The 17,080-nt window shown below is 39.2% G+C and overlaps 1 protein-coding gene across 1 annotated transcript in view; it reads right to left on the reverse strand.

Moving 5' to 3' along the window:
• The window catches only part of LOC128875139 (uncharacterized), a 67,420-nt gene that overhangs the window by 4,196 nt on the left and 46,144 nt on the right, over positions 1–17,080 (reverse strand). The window contains exons 2-3 of the mRNA XM_054120506.1: positions 1,033–1,199; positions 396–632 (exon numbers count right to left, since the gene is read on the reverse strand). Coding sequence (XP_053976481.1) covers positions 396–632; positions 1,033–1,199 — 404 coding nt within the window. The remainder of the gene's footprint in view (positions 1–395; positions 633–1,032; positions 1,200–17,080) is intronic.

The raw sequence follows: 17,080 nt of genomic DNA on the forward strand, positions 1-17,080 counted from the left end.
TAATCAGACAGTATGTACATTAACGGTGTTCAATATTGTCGTCCCCACAAAAATTACCTCAAACCTACTCAGACAGTATTTCCGTGTAGACAGTATGTACATGAACAGTATTCAATATTGTCATCCCCACCAAAAAGTACCCCAAACCTACGCAGACAGTATCTACATTAACGGTATTTAATATTGTCGTCCCCACAAAAAACTACACCAAACCTACTGAGACAGTAGATTTGAAGCCTGGTGCTATGATGCTTTTCCATACACAAAACCACTTTTTGAACCATTTAGTTTTTGACCTGTCGGAGAGGGTGAACTAAATGTCAAAGCTATAGCAAAATTATAGCTTTCATTTTCCTACGTACGTATATGAAATTGTAAGAATAGGAATACTATACCCGTTGTGTGGCTTGTCCGAGGCATCCAAGTCGGCGTTCCTCTTGAATGCCATGTCGCGGTCTAAGAACACTCTACGAGGATGTTCAGAAGAAGTGTGGTGCTCGTGTATCTTTCTATTCGGCATCCACATCGTTTCGAAGTTGTGATCGGAGCCTCTCTTCTCTCGTAATTTACTGTCACGATGAACGTTAACCGAAGAGGGGATTCCTTTCAAGTGTGACGATTCCGATGGTGACCTTATTAACAAGTGTTCCGTTATTATTATGGAAAAACGTGTATGTTTTATTCATGGACATGGGAATTCGACTGTCGCCAGCGTCGAATTAAGGGTTTTCACCCCTGAAATATGGCCACTGGGAGACCCTTTGCTATTTCGAAAGACAAGATTTCTAAAACAGCACGAATCTACCATATAACAATATTATAAAGGACTTCAGAAATAAAGTAGTTAACCGATAACGATAAAAATCAAGCAAGACGATTACAAGAGGGCAATGCCAAATTGAAGAAGATAAAGAGAAAAAAGGAACTTTTGAAAGTAGAACCTCCAACTGCTAACAGGTTCTCGTCTTGTAAATTTTAACGGCCAAGCTTTCATTCGACCCTGACTGTCGCTAAAAATTTATATAAACTCACTTTTCCGCGTCCTTCCCATTATTAACGTTACGCACCGTTTTATCTATCCACTTGAAATCGTTCTGAGCGTTCAGAACGTCCTCCAAGAATCTGTTCAACGCGGCGCTATTGTCATCGTTGACCTTTCCCGATGATTGTTCGTTGCGATGATTTTCGCTATTTTTAACCTGCGAAAGAAATGTATATCAGAGACGTGAAGGAATGTTTAGGCGAACAAGTAAATTCAGTAACACGTAATTACAATAAAAACTACCGTATTTTAGGGACTATAAGACGCACTTTTTTCTTCGAAAATATCCCTTCAAAATTCTGGTACAGGAGCCAATTCAAAATAAAACTTGATATATTTATTTCATTAATAAATTGTAGGGGAAGAATTAATTCACCAACATTCCTACATATTTTTAGAGTAGAATTTGCATAAATTGAAGTTCATTATTTTCAATGTTTAACCTCTTATTTCTTTTCTTATTAACTGATTCCTCTGAAAATATACCATTGGTTAGTAATAGACTGCGGATCTTTATGGAAAATAAAATCTTTGCGAACGTGCCTACAAAAATTGAATCTAAATAGGAATTTATTTTATTCTGCAAATATTATAACATGAACTTTAGTTTCAATCTTTTTTATATTCCTGCATATTGTTTGCATTTTGTAGTTTCTCGCACATTCATATTTCCTATAAATGCATAAAGATCCGCAGTCTAATAATGACTATATAGCTTCTATAATGGAAACAGATTAATTTAATTTAAATATTTTATTTACTCAGTTTTATACAGGGTGTCCCATTTAAACCAAAACAAACTAACACGTTTCCTTTAGTGTTTCCAAAGAGGACATTTTTGTCTTTCTCTATCATAACCTTATATTTTTTATTCTGGGATCACATTCTACGTACCAAGATGCACGACTTTTGTTCGAAATATTTTTGTGTAAGTTCGATATTTCTTCCGGCGAGAATATCCGCAGTCTAGTTATTAATACACGCTTCGGATGCACTCCTGTCGAGCGCTGTTTCGTGCACGCCTTTTATAACAAAAATAGAGATAGCCAGCCGTCGTCGCCGAACCGCGTTCGTATATCGCAACGAGATCGAGCTTTATTCAGCATCGGCGAAACCGGAGTCGTGCGAAAAGTACAGGGCCCCGGTCGTGGTTCTCGGCGAGCCGGTTACGTCCTGTCGCTGACAATTCTCCTCCTATAATAATAATACCGGAGCGCGGTTCCGTTACGCATCTCGTCCTTTTTCCAGCGCGTACGACGCGGCCAAGACAATGGGATTCTACGCGAGAAACGCGCGGGGCCGCCGCGGATACGGGCACGGTGTTATTAAAAATTCACTCCCTCTAGCGGCTGAAGTGGCCTCTGGCAATCTGCATCTCATTCCCGGCGGGCCCTTGTGCCAGCCAGCCATCAGGTGGCTGCCAGCACGCGGGCAAAGGGGTGGAAAGCTCCAGCCGTGGAAACACCAGGCCGTGGAAGGGCTGCTGCCCTCGCCAGTAGGAGTTGGCCCTTTTCGTACCCGGCGACGCTCCTCGTGTCGTCGAACAAAAAAAAAAGTCTTACACTCAATTACACGCGGCATTTAAAACTAAATAAACACTCGCCATCTTCCGTTTCCGTCCTCACCCCCTCGTCTAACCCCGTGTCTGCGGCCGCTTCTCAACCACCGTCCTCTTCTCCTTTGCTTCTCCCCGTCGCTTCTAGATCTCGTTCCCTTTCCTCGCTCTGTTCCCCTGGACCTTAATGAAGTCCCGCTTTAATGTACTTTGCGCCTCTTTTTCGGCCGCATTGTTTGCCGCGAAACGGTCATAGAGATTTCGGACATGCCGGCGAATGGTCGCCGTCTTTGCCGTATTCATCGTCGCTCGCAAATGAAACTTCCTGTTCCCCCCCTGATGATCACTTGTTGAATGTTGGGAAAACGCTCGACTTCGAAGGTGAACTGATTCGGATAACAAATAACGAATAAAATCAACGATTTTAGTAGCGATTTTGTTCGCGAGGATTATTCGCGGAGATGGTACAGTTTTTATTATGGTCACCGTGAAACGTTTTGTTCTGCGATGACGGATCGTTAAGTATTTGTAATGTGTTTGTTTCATTTATTAGAGTATCGATGGAAATGCGTTGAGGAGTATTTCTCGCATTTTTATGGGTCTTATAATAAGCCGGGAATGACTGTAACTCTTTAAGGAGCTTGGAACATCAAAAAATGGAAAAAATCTTTTATTTTACTTTTCTTTATTAAAATTTAAGCGATTCTGATTAAGCGATTCCACGCAAACAGAATTGAATTTGGGCAGTGGAAGTGGTAAACAAATTTTTTTCCACAAAGTTTCTTTCTTTCTCACAAAGAGAAGTTTGACGACACGAAAAAAGTAAAAAAACGCGATCAAACTGTAAAAAATATAAGGAAATACAACTGACAACTTTCTCGAAGGAAAAACAATGACATTCAAATTTGCGGAGACGCGGTTACCTTGGTTACAGCCATAGAGTATCGTTTTCTAGGGTAAAGAAGGCAGTAAATTTTCAAAAAGGCCGTGTTTTAATCGATTTTGATCAAATTAAATCCGATTAGATAACATTTATATCGACAATCGAGCGAAAAATACAAATTATTAGCATTTTGCGTCTACTGAAATCTAGGTTTTTGGTACAAAGGTACTCTTTTCTCAGAAACGGTTAGGCCGATATGAACCAAATTTTACGCACTTATTTGTTGATACTGGAGCCTAATCTACACAGAGGATTTTTTTTACAATTCCAAATGTTCAATTTTTAAAAAATGTTAAAAGTTAAAAAAAATTTTTTAATTTATACGGCCATAAATGGGCCGTATGATTTTACATATCTTTCTTTCAAAGTTGTTAGTATTATTTTGATCATCTATTTTCAAAAATGACTGTCGTCATATGGAACCTAAGATTGTACAGTTTCCAAATATGTAATGCATATATTTCGAAATATCCCCGGAAATGAAAGACAGATAGCAAAACTTTTCTTGAAAATCTATCAGAATCTACTATCTAGTTAGAATACAAAAGGTCAATTTCAGGTCCATTTTTCTCATCTATTACACGAAATTATAAAAACCCGTTTGCAGACTTAAATACTACAGTTAATTGGCTACCAGAATATAATGATATTCTGGTATATTCAATTTGTCTCCGCAAATTTGAATGTCATTGTTTTTCCTTCGAGAAAGTTGTCAGTTGTATTTCCTTATATTTTTTACAGTTTGATCGCGTTTTTTTACTTTTTTCGTGTCGTCGAACTTCTTTTATAAGAAAAAAAGAAACTTTGTGGAAAAAAATTTGTTTACCACTTCCACTGCCCAAATTCAATTCTGTTTGCGTGGAATCACTTATAATATTAGGTCTACCGAAAAGTTCCGTCCATTTTTAGGATAAAACAAAATAATAAATTCGTCATACCTTGAATAAATTTGAATGAATGATATCATTTTTACCATTATTCGTGACATCTTGTTAGCGCGATTGCAATTCGTATATCATTTTTAGCGAATATGCGCATACTTGTTGAAACTTGTTGCAACCGGAACCGATAGAACTTTCCGGTAGACCTAGATTCATGAAAATATAACTTTTATAATTTATGGTTTCTTCTGTCTTCCGACCACTGTGTGACGCCCTCTGGCAAACCCTTTCCGCCAAGCCACTCGATCCACCGAAAACGTATTCCGCTTGCATCCACGGCACCGGCAAGTTCGTTAAAGCGCATATTTGGACGAAACTTCGAACGGCCCCGTTTCCCCGGTGGTGAAAGACTTCCTAACGACACCTCGATCGTTTGCCGAGGTGGCGGTTCCTTTCGCAGCCTCTCCATCAATCGCGTCCCGCTGAGGGGGCGGTAGGAGCCAAAAGTACGGCGAGCATAATCAATCACGAGACGTTTTCGGCCGTAATACGCGGGGCCGGAGGGGTCGTAGACAGTTCGCATAGTTCCGAAACGGAAACGGTAATATCGCTGGCCCGGGGGCGACCACCCCCTTTGTCATTTTGTCATCCGGCGTAAGGACGAATCGCCGTGGAGGGTGGGAGTAGGTGGGAACGAGCGGCGTCGCGCCAAGACAAAGTGAGACGAACAATATATGTTTCTCGCGAAAAGAAATTAATGCTTGAGATATTAAAACGCGTCCGAAAGGAAATGCCTGTCGAGCCGCGTTCGCCACGTTGGTCACGTCTTGCGTCTCGCCCAGAGAGGAACCCTTTCTGTGCCCGTTCGTCCCGTCGGACACACGGATCCTTTCTGTCGCTCTTTAACGGTCTATCTCCACTGTTTTCTTCCGCCGCTAGTGACGAATGTTATTTGCTAGGCGCAGACAGTGTGTCGTTCTTCTTTTCGAAGGAACTTCAAAGGCGCGCGACACTTTTAAATTACGTACGTCGAGATGGACAACATTCTCCGTACCGATAAAACGCGCGGTTTGAACGAAATGTTCTCGGACTGATATTCTTCTCGAGAAAATAATATTTTTTAGATATTGATAGATTCGAGAAATATCTTGCCAAGACACAGGAGTGTTTTTCATGTCTTTCGTCTTTTTCGTCACAATTGTCTTTCGTCTTTTTCACGATGGAGTAATGGGCAGTAATTAAATTTTTTCAACGACAAATATAGAGTAATGATTCTTAATATTGGTAACTCTCCTATAACGCAGAGGTTATGTCTCGCAAAAATTCCGTGTCAAGTGAGTTATGTTACGCCAATGTACAAGTATTATATGGAACTACGAGATCGTTTAGATAAAAAAGTCCGAACTTATACGTAGTCATCTATATAGTTTATATCGTTACTATCGTATGCGATATTAGAAAAAATTATTAATAAAATATATTCTACAACATAAACATATCTAAAAATGAATGATATAATTGATATTAATAAATTCGCAACTTTTATTACATATTCATTTCTATTAAGGAAGCGTCTACATACTTCTGAGCGGTATACGTACTTCGACGAAGAAAATCACCTACCATCGAGTCGTTTTCGTCGTCGTGCGAGGAGAATTTAAATTCCTTAGCGTTTTTCGAAATCCGTGAGCTGTCCTCGGTTTTCCTCTCCTGCGTGTTTGCGCGTTGATTCTGGTCGGTGTTCATCGAGGTCACGATCGGAATAACGATGACGAGGACGATGAAGATCGGAAACAGAACTCGGTGAGAGAAATCCAAAGGACAGGCCGTAGCCCGGTTCGTCCTCATCGTTTTATCTGCGAACCATAGTTTAGAGTCGTTGCAGAAATGATTAGAAACGTCAAGGAACAACTGATTTCGAGAAGTCATTATTAGTCTGTCGTGCGCTGTTTACTAGAAGAACGATCCAGTTTTATTTTTGACTAGCTGCGCTTGGAATACTGTTCTTATTCTATACTAAAAATAAACCCAATGTTTCGGGACCAAAAATGTCCTAACTAAATTGTCTGTATAATTAAAGAACACGAAATCAATTCTAAAGGAAATTGAAAGGAATTGCAACTCCTTTTCATCCGTTCAGGGGCTGAATTTTTTAAAATGCCGAAATAGGCGTTTGATTAATTATATCAAAGAGAATTAAGACCAAGTTTCAAGCAAATCCGACCACAAATAATATATTCCTCAAAGGTTTAGCCTGGACGTTGATTGTAATCAATCAGGACTTTATTCTTATACATATATATATATATATAAGAATAAAGTCCTGATTGATTATATATATATATGAATTCAAGACCAATTTTCTCAAAATTGAAAGCTCAAATTAGAAAAATCTGTTGCTCATTTACGATTCAAATTAGAAAAATCTGTTGCTCATTTACGATTCATTTATATATATATAGATGATTTTGCGAGGAAAAAATGAATCGCAAATGAGCAACAGATTTTTCTAATTTGAGCTTTCAATTTTGAGAAAATTGGTCTTGAATCTCCTTGGAGCACATGTACGACTTGACTGGCGTGTCTGACTATTACTCGCCATTTCTACTTATATTGCTAATTTAGGTTGCTTCTGTTACGATAGTATCCATTCCGATTAGTTGTAACCCTTTGAAAAATTGCAGTTTGCATAGAAGAGATATGGTACATTAGACAACGCCAGAATCAGTAGAACTGGCCAGTCGTGGTCAGACATGGTTAGCCAAGCCTTTCGATTTATTTTTACGAAAACGAAGCTTCCTATGAAAAAATATCATTCTTCATTTTCGATTCGTTTTCGAGCAAAGAATCATCCCCTGTTGATGACGTTATATTTAAGACTAGCTGTGCCCCGTGGTTTCACCCGCGTGGAATACTATTTATTTTATGTCGTTCGCATTTGACCGCGTGTTTCTTCGTGAATCAGTAGGCGACTGTCTCTTGTTTTCCGTAACTCAGATGTTTCCGATACTAATGTCGTTTTTTACCCCCTTTAAGGTTGAATTTCGAAATATTCTTTCTTATTACTTGTATAGATCATAAAGGAAGCCTCTGTGCAAATTTTCAACTGTCTAGGTTCAAGGGTTTAGCCTGAACGTTGATACAAACTTTGCAGCCCCTTTTCACCCCTTCAGGGGTTGAATTTTTTTAAATGCAGAAATATGTGTTTGATTAATTGTATCAAAGAGCGTTAAGACCAAGTTTCAAGCGAATCCGACCACAAATAAAATATACCTCATGCAAACGTTGCAACCGCTGTTTAGTCCCTTAGAAATATTACCCCCTTACCACCTGAATTTCGAAATATCCTTTCTTATTCCTTGTATATATCATAAAACTTCCGGAAAATGGCTCATTTGTTTACCTGTGGGCGCGTGCGCTGTATAATACGGTTATCAATAATTGTTTTCATTCTCTCAAATATCGATTAGCATTCGTGATTTATCAAGCATAGGATCAAACTCGTCGCTAAATAAATTCGCTTGGTGACGGTGCGCGCGTATACGCGCGACAGAAAACGCTGAAGGGCCTATTAAGTCGACCGATCTTGGAAAGACATTAATTTCACGGTGCCGCATAACTTTCCCGTCACAATTTGCATTCGGCTCTGTTCCTTCTTTAGGCGTGCACGGGCGCGGGGGAAATTAAAAACGTCCGATCGTAAAGCCTCGAAAAGAGGTGAAATATCACCTGCCCTGCTCTCGGAATCGTAATCAACCCGTTTTTCTGGAGAAAGAGAAAAACGCTCGGGTCGCGTTCGACTTTTCGCGCCGGATCGGTGAGAAATTCGAGCGAAACTGATCCCTTCGCCTCGGTAAGGAAGCAAACGGTGGCCAAATAGAATCATGGACTCCCTTCGAGCCAAGGAAATGTATTAAGGAGGTGTTCTTTCATTCTTATCAGTTTTGAAGTCGTTTTTATGATTTTGTTGCAATTAACGTTATCGATACGAACGTTTAAAATTCGGTACGTTTATTTATGCGTATGCATACGAAATTTTGTTAAATTTACAATTGTCCTGCGCAATTTATTTCGAAGTTATGAACGTTATTCCGCATCACGTCAAGCGGAATGAGTTCCAGAATGTTAACAAATCGCGTTCGTACTTGTGGCTCGAACCAATCACAAATCATTTTGTTTTACTCGTTATGAATGCGACTATCGTTTAAGGGAGGACACCGCGATCAAAACTAGCTACTAGTAGTTATTTAGACAAAATTTTGAAACCTTGTATTTTTGTGTAGTTATTGACGCTGAATTCAATAGTGTAAATAAAAAAATGTTTAAATAATCTTTTTGGATCCTTCGATCCGACTTTTTTTTAAATAACTTTCTTTCAAAAATGTAAAAACAATATTTAAACATTTATTTGTTTGCGCCATTGAATTCAGCGTCAAAAACTACATGAAAGTACAAAGTTTCAAAATTATGCCTGAATAACAACTGGTAACTAACTATTTTAAATACCTTAAGCAATAAAAATATAGCAAAAAAATTAAACTCGTACGTATTTTTTAACACAATTCGAATATGTCTTGGAAAATATAGATATAGAAAATGAAATCAAGAGTTGTTTGTGGTTTTTTAAATATAAAGTTCATTACACCGTTTTCAAGTTCTTATAATTTATATTCTTACGGGAATAAAAAATATTTCTGTGAAACGAATAAAATATTCCACGGATAAAAATGTATTTCTATACAGAAAAGGCTTGGATTTTTTTAGAAGCACTAAAATGAAAAGACCCTTCGCGGTCCTATATATGTACTCCGGGCGAGAGGTCAGCGCGAGGCAAACGGGCAAGCCGCAAAATGCGTTGCAAGACAAAGGAAAATGGGGCAAGTAATTACAAACGAACGGGGCTATTTTCGCGGCGAAGGGGCGGTCGAATTATTCGGAAAGGGAGCTTTCGAATGGTAATAATTCCCGGCGATGATTCCTTCCCATTTCGCGTCGATGAATTTCACCGCGGATCTGGATATCATCGCGAATCTGTCGCTCCCAACGCATCGAATCGCAAGCCTCGGTAATTTCTCTTTAATATTCCCTTTGCACGAAACAACGCGATATTCGGCCGCGGGATATTAACGATTAACAAGGCTTAATCATCATCAATTAAATTAGCTTTCAAGCCATCCATTGGACATTTTCTTTCCGCAATTATACCAATTGATTGGAGCGCTTTTTAAATAACAAATAATCAAAGTAAATAAGCATCGTGATATTAGAGCGAACCAGGACAGTACAGGAACCAATTCAAAATAAAACTTCATATATTTATTTTATTAATACATTTCAGGGGAAGAAATAATTAAGATTCCTACATATTTTTAGAGTAGAATTTGTGTAAATTAAAATTTGTTGTTTGTAATTTTAACCTCTTATTTCTTATCTTATTAATTTTATTTTATATTGGTTGCTGTACGAATACTTCTTACACTGACTGTACCAGTTTGTAGCTCTTGAATTGCTCTTTCGTATCAACTCTTATCGAACAATTGTGTGTTTCTGATTTCATCAATAGAGAAAGATCATGGGAAAAATTGAAATTGTTTACTTAAAAAGCGATCACGTTTTGTTACCTAATCATTGATTTTGTTTGTCTAAATTAAAGAAATACACTCACGTCTTGTCATAAGTAGACCGCGGATCTTTATGAAAAATAAAATCAAAAATTGAACCTAAATAGAAATTTATTTTACTCTGCAAATATTATAATACGAAGTTTACCCTCAATATTTTTTATATTCTTGCATAGTGTGTGCATTTTGTAGTTTCTTGCACATTCAAATTCTCTATAAATATCATAAGTTATAATTCAATTGGATAAAACAGTCGCCGCGTAGATTTTGGAGCTTGGCTTCGATTAGTGACACGAATGACGAAAATTTCTTCCGTTATATTTTTAAATCGATAAGATCAGAAATACACAAATGTTCGGTGATAATTAGTAGGTACTTGATATAAATAAGCAATTCAAAAGGTACAAAATGGTACATATATACAACTTAAAGCTTGAATACTTTTATGTACCTTAAACATTCGACAAAGAGAGATTTAGAAAGAAAGAAAAAGAGGAGAAAGTTTTGGTTCGCTCTAATGATTAATATCATTAAGCGTTTGCATAATTTCTAGAGGTAAATATAGACATTCGAGCGCGAAGAGTTAAACCAACGACGCCCACGAAAAGGATAATATTTGAAATATTGCAAAAATATCGGTGGATGCAAGGAAACATGATCGATTTAAGGTCTCTTCGATGCCGCCGGTAGCCCGTGTACCCTCTTGGGGCTAATTACACCCAAGAGATATTCAGTGCCTTCATCTCTCCCTCTCCCCAACCCCACCTCCGCCCCCGTCCGTTCTTTCAACGCGAGAACAAGGAGCACGGTGAATTTCCTCCCGATAAAAACGCGAAGAATGAAGAGTTAAGCGATCGTTTCTTCCTCGACCGATCCGTTCGAACGAGTATGTACAAGGGGTGGGACCGTGAAAGATTTTTGTTCGGTTCGAGAAAAAGCACTCGGTTTCTCCCTTTCTGTTTTCCCCAACCGTCTCACCCTGCCCCCCTCCACCTCCCCTGCGTCGCGTCCACACGTTCCTTTCACCCTTTTGCTCAGACAAAAGTTTTGCATGCCGCGAGCAAGCAAGCAAGCAAGCAACCGGCCGGGCGGGCAAGTAGCAGGAAAGAGAGAAGGTCCGGATATTTTTGTCGTTTTAACGAAAAAATCGCAAATAAAGGAGCGAAGGCACGCGAAAAAGCTCCAAAGAGAGAGAGACACCGTTGAGGGGAGGGGGCGTTCAACGGCTGGAGAAGGGATGCTGCCGACATAATGTACCGCGTAAGAGCCATTAGGTTATTAAAAACAGTGCCGGCTAAACACGAGTAACGAACCGGCTGGTGGCCACCGAGGGATGCGACAAAGGCGAAAAATTAGCCTTGATAAGTTCGCGTTTCGATGCAAAAAAAAAAAGAAAAAACGAGGATACGGGGCTGGTGGGAGGGGGTGGACTCGGAGGGTCTGGTTCAGGCAGGGAGAAAAGACCGTCGGAATCAGAGGACGGAAGAAGGAGTAATCTCGACTTCCTTGAGCGTGAGTTCGCGGCGCGAATTGGTTCTCCCGTGAAATGCTTTCGCTTTTCTTTCCGCTGGACTTGCGTGGACGTTTACTGGCGCTAGTTTTCTTTTCCGTTCGCGAGAATTATACCGGGGACCAGGTTGTGGAGTGGATGTATTCCCTGCCTGGAACTTAAGGGGCTTGGAACATCAAAAAATGAACAAAGATCGGTCTAAAAAATGTTTTTAGTAAAATCTAAGCGATTCTGAACAGTTCTATGCAAACAGAATTGAATGTAGACCACTAAAAGTGGCAAAAGGTTCGCTTTTGACTGTCATTGTTTTCTCTTCGAGAAAGTTGTCAGTTGTATTTCCTTATATTTTTTACAGTTTTATCGCGTTTTGTTACTTTTTTCGTGTCGTCAAACTTCTCTTTGTGAGAAAGAAAGAAACTTTGTGAAAAAAAATTTGTTTACCACTTTCAGTGCTCCATATTCGATTCTGTTTGAGTAGAACTGTTCGGAGTTGCTTAAATTATAATAAAAACAATTTTTTAGAAAGTGATTTTTCTTCATTTTTTGATGTTCCAAGCCCCTTAACGCGTTCCGTGCCACGTGTACCGTTTACGAGTACCAGAAGTATTTATTTATTGTGCCGAAAACGTATGTTTTATGACAAATTTAATTCCGTTAAATATATCTATTTCCACGTCATATATATATATATTATCGCATCATTTCTGATTTTCAAACACGAATGGAGCCAAAACTGAGAACCTCAGCATACCGCGCACACCGTACATGTCGCGCATTCAAACAACGCCATTTTGTTTTCTCGCACCTAACATAAACGTAAAAAATATTATTTAAGAGTTCGATGTACACTTTAATCCTACGAATGAAATTTATTCCAATCGAACAAATAGTATTCTTATGAAAAAATTCGTGAATCTACCCTTCGTGTCGACGTCGGAAGGCGACGTAACCCCTTAAAGCGAATATTTTCGGTCCTCGTCGCGATTACCTGGCAGTGTTTTTGATCGCTATGATCCTCGAACGAGCAGCCTCGTATCCGAATACGTAGAAACGCGTAACGTCATCGGTGATAATGTTGACGGGATCGATTTACGTCACGATGCGCCAGCCAAACTGCATACGTTGACGTTTCTCGCATAACAAATTCCGATTGCGGAGCCGACTGTTTCGCGTTCGACCAATCGATACCTCTCGTTTCCGTCGCGTCTCGATTCTTGCTAGACGGTTGCCCTTTGCGCGGCGCTCGTTCGATTCGTAACGATCGATAAATCTTTGCAACGACACGCTCCGTCCGCGCTTATCACGGCTCGACTGATTGCGAAATAGAGACCCCTCCGGGCTGAATAACGCTGCAACGCGACGGCACGGTCCAACGTGCCACGCTTACCACCTTGAAATTCGGTTTATTTCGGCATATGGACGTAAACGAAACTTCTTACGAGTCGAACGGGAGTGAAGTTAGCCTGGGAATTTCGTTACGAGGCTCGCAGCCCTCGCGGAGGAAACATTCGAGCCTAACGCGTCTACCGTAAACGCTAAAATACCGTATAAGACTCTAGATTAGTTTCCGCTGTTCCCCTTGGATGAACGAATACGTAACGACTGAATACTCCGAGCGATTCACTGCTACCCCCGTATTCTGTCAACCCTTATGGGAACTGGATAATATGCTGCCGATAAGCATACAGCGAGTCAGGAAATTATTAGAACGTTCTGAAATAAAATGTTTGAGATATAGAAAGTACTAGTCGTATTACGAATTGCGAAACAATTTTATTTCTGTAACGATACTTGAATACCATGCTTATGCGTATTGACCCTTTACTTACTGGCGGGACTTACGAGTCCCGTCAATTTTTTCATGGTACTGTATTAACCCTTTGCAGTCGAGAGGTGACTCGAGGTGAGCCAAGGGACAGAAATAGTTTTGATAACTTTAATCATCGATAACTTTCTAATGAACAAGTTTAGGGCATATATATATATATATATATAAAAGTATGATCTATAGCAAATAAGGTGAATTATACAGTGTTTCACAGTATAACATAGTATAAGTGGGACAGGCTGTACCTAAACGATTGGGAATAGAAAAAAGTGTTATAAGTTAAATGGTTTTGGATGGTGCATAACATGCGACTAATTTTATACACTTTTGTGCATCGGTGCATCAGAGAAATGCACCTGCACTCTTTTTTTTTTAAATCGAAACATATATTTTAGAGGACACAGATCGATGCAGATTCTTCTGCTCTACAAAAAAGTAGTTTTGTTCATTAGAAAGTTATCGATGATTAAAGTTATATATATATATATGTTAATACTTTTTTGTAGAGCAGAAGAATCTGCATCGATCTGTGTCCTCTAAAATATATGTTTCGATTTAAAAAAAAAAGAGTGCAGGTGCATTTCTCTGATGCACCGATGCGCAAAAGTGTATAAAATTAGTCGCATGTTATGCACCATCCAAAACCATTTAACTTATAACACTTTTTTCTATTCCCAATCGTTTAGGTACAGCCTGTCCCACTTATACTATGTTATACTGTGAAACACTGTATAATTCACCTTATTTGCTATAGATCATACTTTTAACGTAATATACATCGAATAATAAAAAGTTCATGTTGCGTCAGTCAATGTATACATATCTATTACGATGATCATTCAAATATAAACCGAAAGTTTTTTACAGAGCTCTATCGAGACCAGATAAAAATACAAATGGACTGCCTTATTTTTCTACGTAAGTTCCTTCAACAGAAATACATTTTCCCCAACAAATAGGGAGCTTCCTGATCCCATAATAGAAAATAGAATTTAGCTGCCCCAGTTGAGCACGTACAGTTAAACTTGCGAGTCACTTCGACGAAGGGGAGGATTTTTTGAATCATACGGCGACCTGTAAAGAAATATGCGTCACTATACCCTAGGAAACAACAAAATGAGTATCCAGGAACAATTCAATGTACACGTTTGTCTTAAAATCACTGAATTATTGACGACGATCTCGCAGTAATTCTTAGAAGCAATTACCTAAATAGAAAACTAATTGTATGGGATACACCATGGAATTTGCCTCTCTCTCTTTAAATTTAAAAAATATGCGTCAAAGCGATGCTTTGATAGCGTCAAAGTCGCAACTAAGTTGTTCTCTCTTTATGAATAAATAAATAAATAAACGAAATAACGCGCTGTCAGGATTTCTTTGTCTCCCCTGCGCAGTGCACCTTCGGCGCGCCTATGGGGCGCTAGATCGATACTTGTTCATTCCACGCATGTAAACACCGGGCCGCGTTTTGCAACGGGCCAACAGCCGTTTTGTTATACTCGAGCCCGAACTTTTGTCGTAAACTATACGCTTTATGCGCGGATAGAGAGAAAGCGCGGCACGCATCTGTACGGGACGATTAGGCGGTGCACGGTGAAAAGAGGGGATTCGAACGAAGGACAGAGTGACGGGAATGGCCAACGGAGGGAGAAGGAGAGGACGGGAACGAGCGCGAGAGCGCGAAGGAACGGGTCGGGAACGTTGCTGGGAGGAAGACAGAAAGGGAATGGAAAGAGGAAACGGAGGGTGTGCCGGGGGTTGGTTTCAATTAGGAGGCAGTAACTCTCCCAGGCATTGTTCATTTCACTCTAGATTTGTATTCCCCGTTTGTTTGTTCCCTTTGCATTTGCGTTAACCTGAGCACAAGCGAGCCGCCGTGCGTGTATACGCAATCAGTCGAAGCGGAAAAGACGAACCCGGGTACCAGAGAGGAATCGGATGATCATTCCGCTACGCAGGATCCGTGATTTTCCTCTGTTGCGAACGAGTCGTTGGCCGTTGTTCGAAAAACAACCACGAGACATCGATTTGAACGGAATCCTTCGAAATATGGTAATGTTTCTATTCCCGTCGCTCGCGTGGGAACGAGGATTGCTGTTTAGCTGGACGTAGCGGCGATTCCATTCCATTAACCGAGCTTGTCACTGGCTTTAGGAGAGGGTGAATCCTGAGAACCTAGAGCGTTCATTTATCCCATTATAATCGTTTTACAGCTACATATTGGCTTGTCCGGAAAGTTTATGCCTATTTTTAAGAAAAATTCAAAGGCATATTTGAATTTTGATGTACATTTATTGAATTATATGTGTACCATTTTGTTCCACAACCTTTCCACAACCTGTTAAGGAATGTACACATGTTATTTGTTTTCAGCCATTCCGATATATTCAGATCTGTACCGCTTACTAAAACTCGGCATGGACTTTCCAGACAGCCCAATACTCATCTGCGTCTCAGAGTTACTAATATAACTAAAACTTTAAACGCGTTTTTCTCTAAAATCATCGTTTCGAATTTGCGAGAAGCACAACTCAAACAATATTTCATTAATTCTAAATGTTCATTATTTATACTACAGGGTGTCCCACGCAAATGGAACAAGTTGTATCTCCTAAAGGGTTGGGAATAGAAAACGATGTTATGAGTGACAGTTAAATGGTTTTGGATGGTGCATAACATGCGACTAATTCGATACACTTTTGTGCATCGGTGCATCAGAGAAATGCACCTGTACTTTTTTTTGAAAATGGAAACATATATTTTTGACGACACAGATCGATGCAGATTCTTTCGCTCTACAAAAAAGCATTAACATATATATGCCCTAAACTTGTTCGTTAGGAAGTTATCGATGATTAAAGTTATTTGAACTATTTCTGTCCCTCGTCGAGTGTTCCGGGGTATTTACGTTATGTTCCATTATAATGTTTGTTAACATGAATGTGATGCTAATACTAGTCACTGTAAGATGAAGATTTCTATCAATAACTATTTACTACCCATGTGTGATCATTTACCGACCCAGTGTTTCAAAATCATGGCATTTACAAATAATGAACTAGTTGATATGTTCATTTTGTATACAAGATGCAATCAAAATGGTACTGAGGATGCAAGACTGTATTGGAACAACTATTTTCCAATCGGCAGCAGCCCACGAGTTCGTATTATTATAAATTGAAGTCCAATTTACATCAATATGGATCTTTACACAAACCAAAATGAAAAAGTGCTTTGACTGCAATGGAGGACCGTTCGAACACTAGATATGTACTTGCTGAGCGACAGAAATAGTTCGGATAATTTTTACCATTAATAACTTCCTAACGAACAAGTTTAGGGCATAAGTATGTTAATACTTTTTTGTAGAGCACAAGAAACTGCATCGATCTGTATTGTCAGAAATATAGCTTCCCATTAAAAAAAAAAAAGTGCAGTTGCATTTTTTCGATGCACCGATGCACAAAAATGTATAAAATTAGTTACATGTTATGCACCATCCAAAACCATTTAACTTTCACTTGTAATATTTTTGTTGACTTCGAAAAACATTAAAACTGCCCTAAAGTGTATGAAATAATTTCTAGTTAATTCGTGTGAATACTGACAAGCTCAAGATTTATATCTTAATTCTTAATTCAATAATCTTAATCTTAATTCAATAGTCTTAATCAATTATTTGCTTAAAAGTATGAGA

Source organism: Hylaeus volcanicus, chromosome 4 (genome assembly GCF_026283585.1).
Source record: "Hylaeus volcanicus isolate JK05 chromosome 4, UHH_iyHylVolc1.0_haploid, whole genome shotgun sequence".
Taxonomy (NCBI): Eukaryota; Metazoa; Arthropoda; class Insecta; order Hymenoptera; family Colletidae; genus Hylaeus; species Hylaeus volcanicus.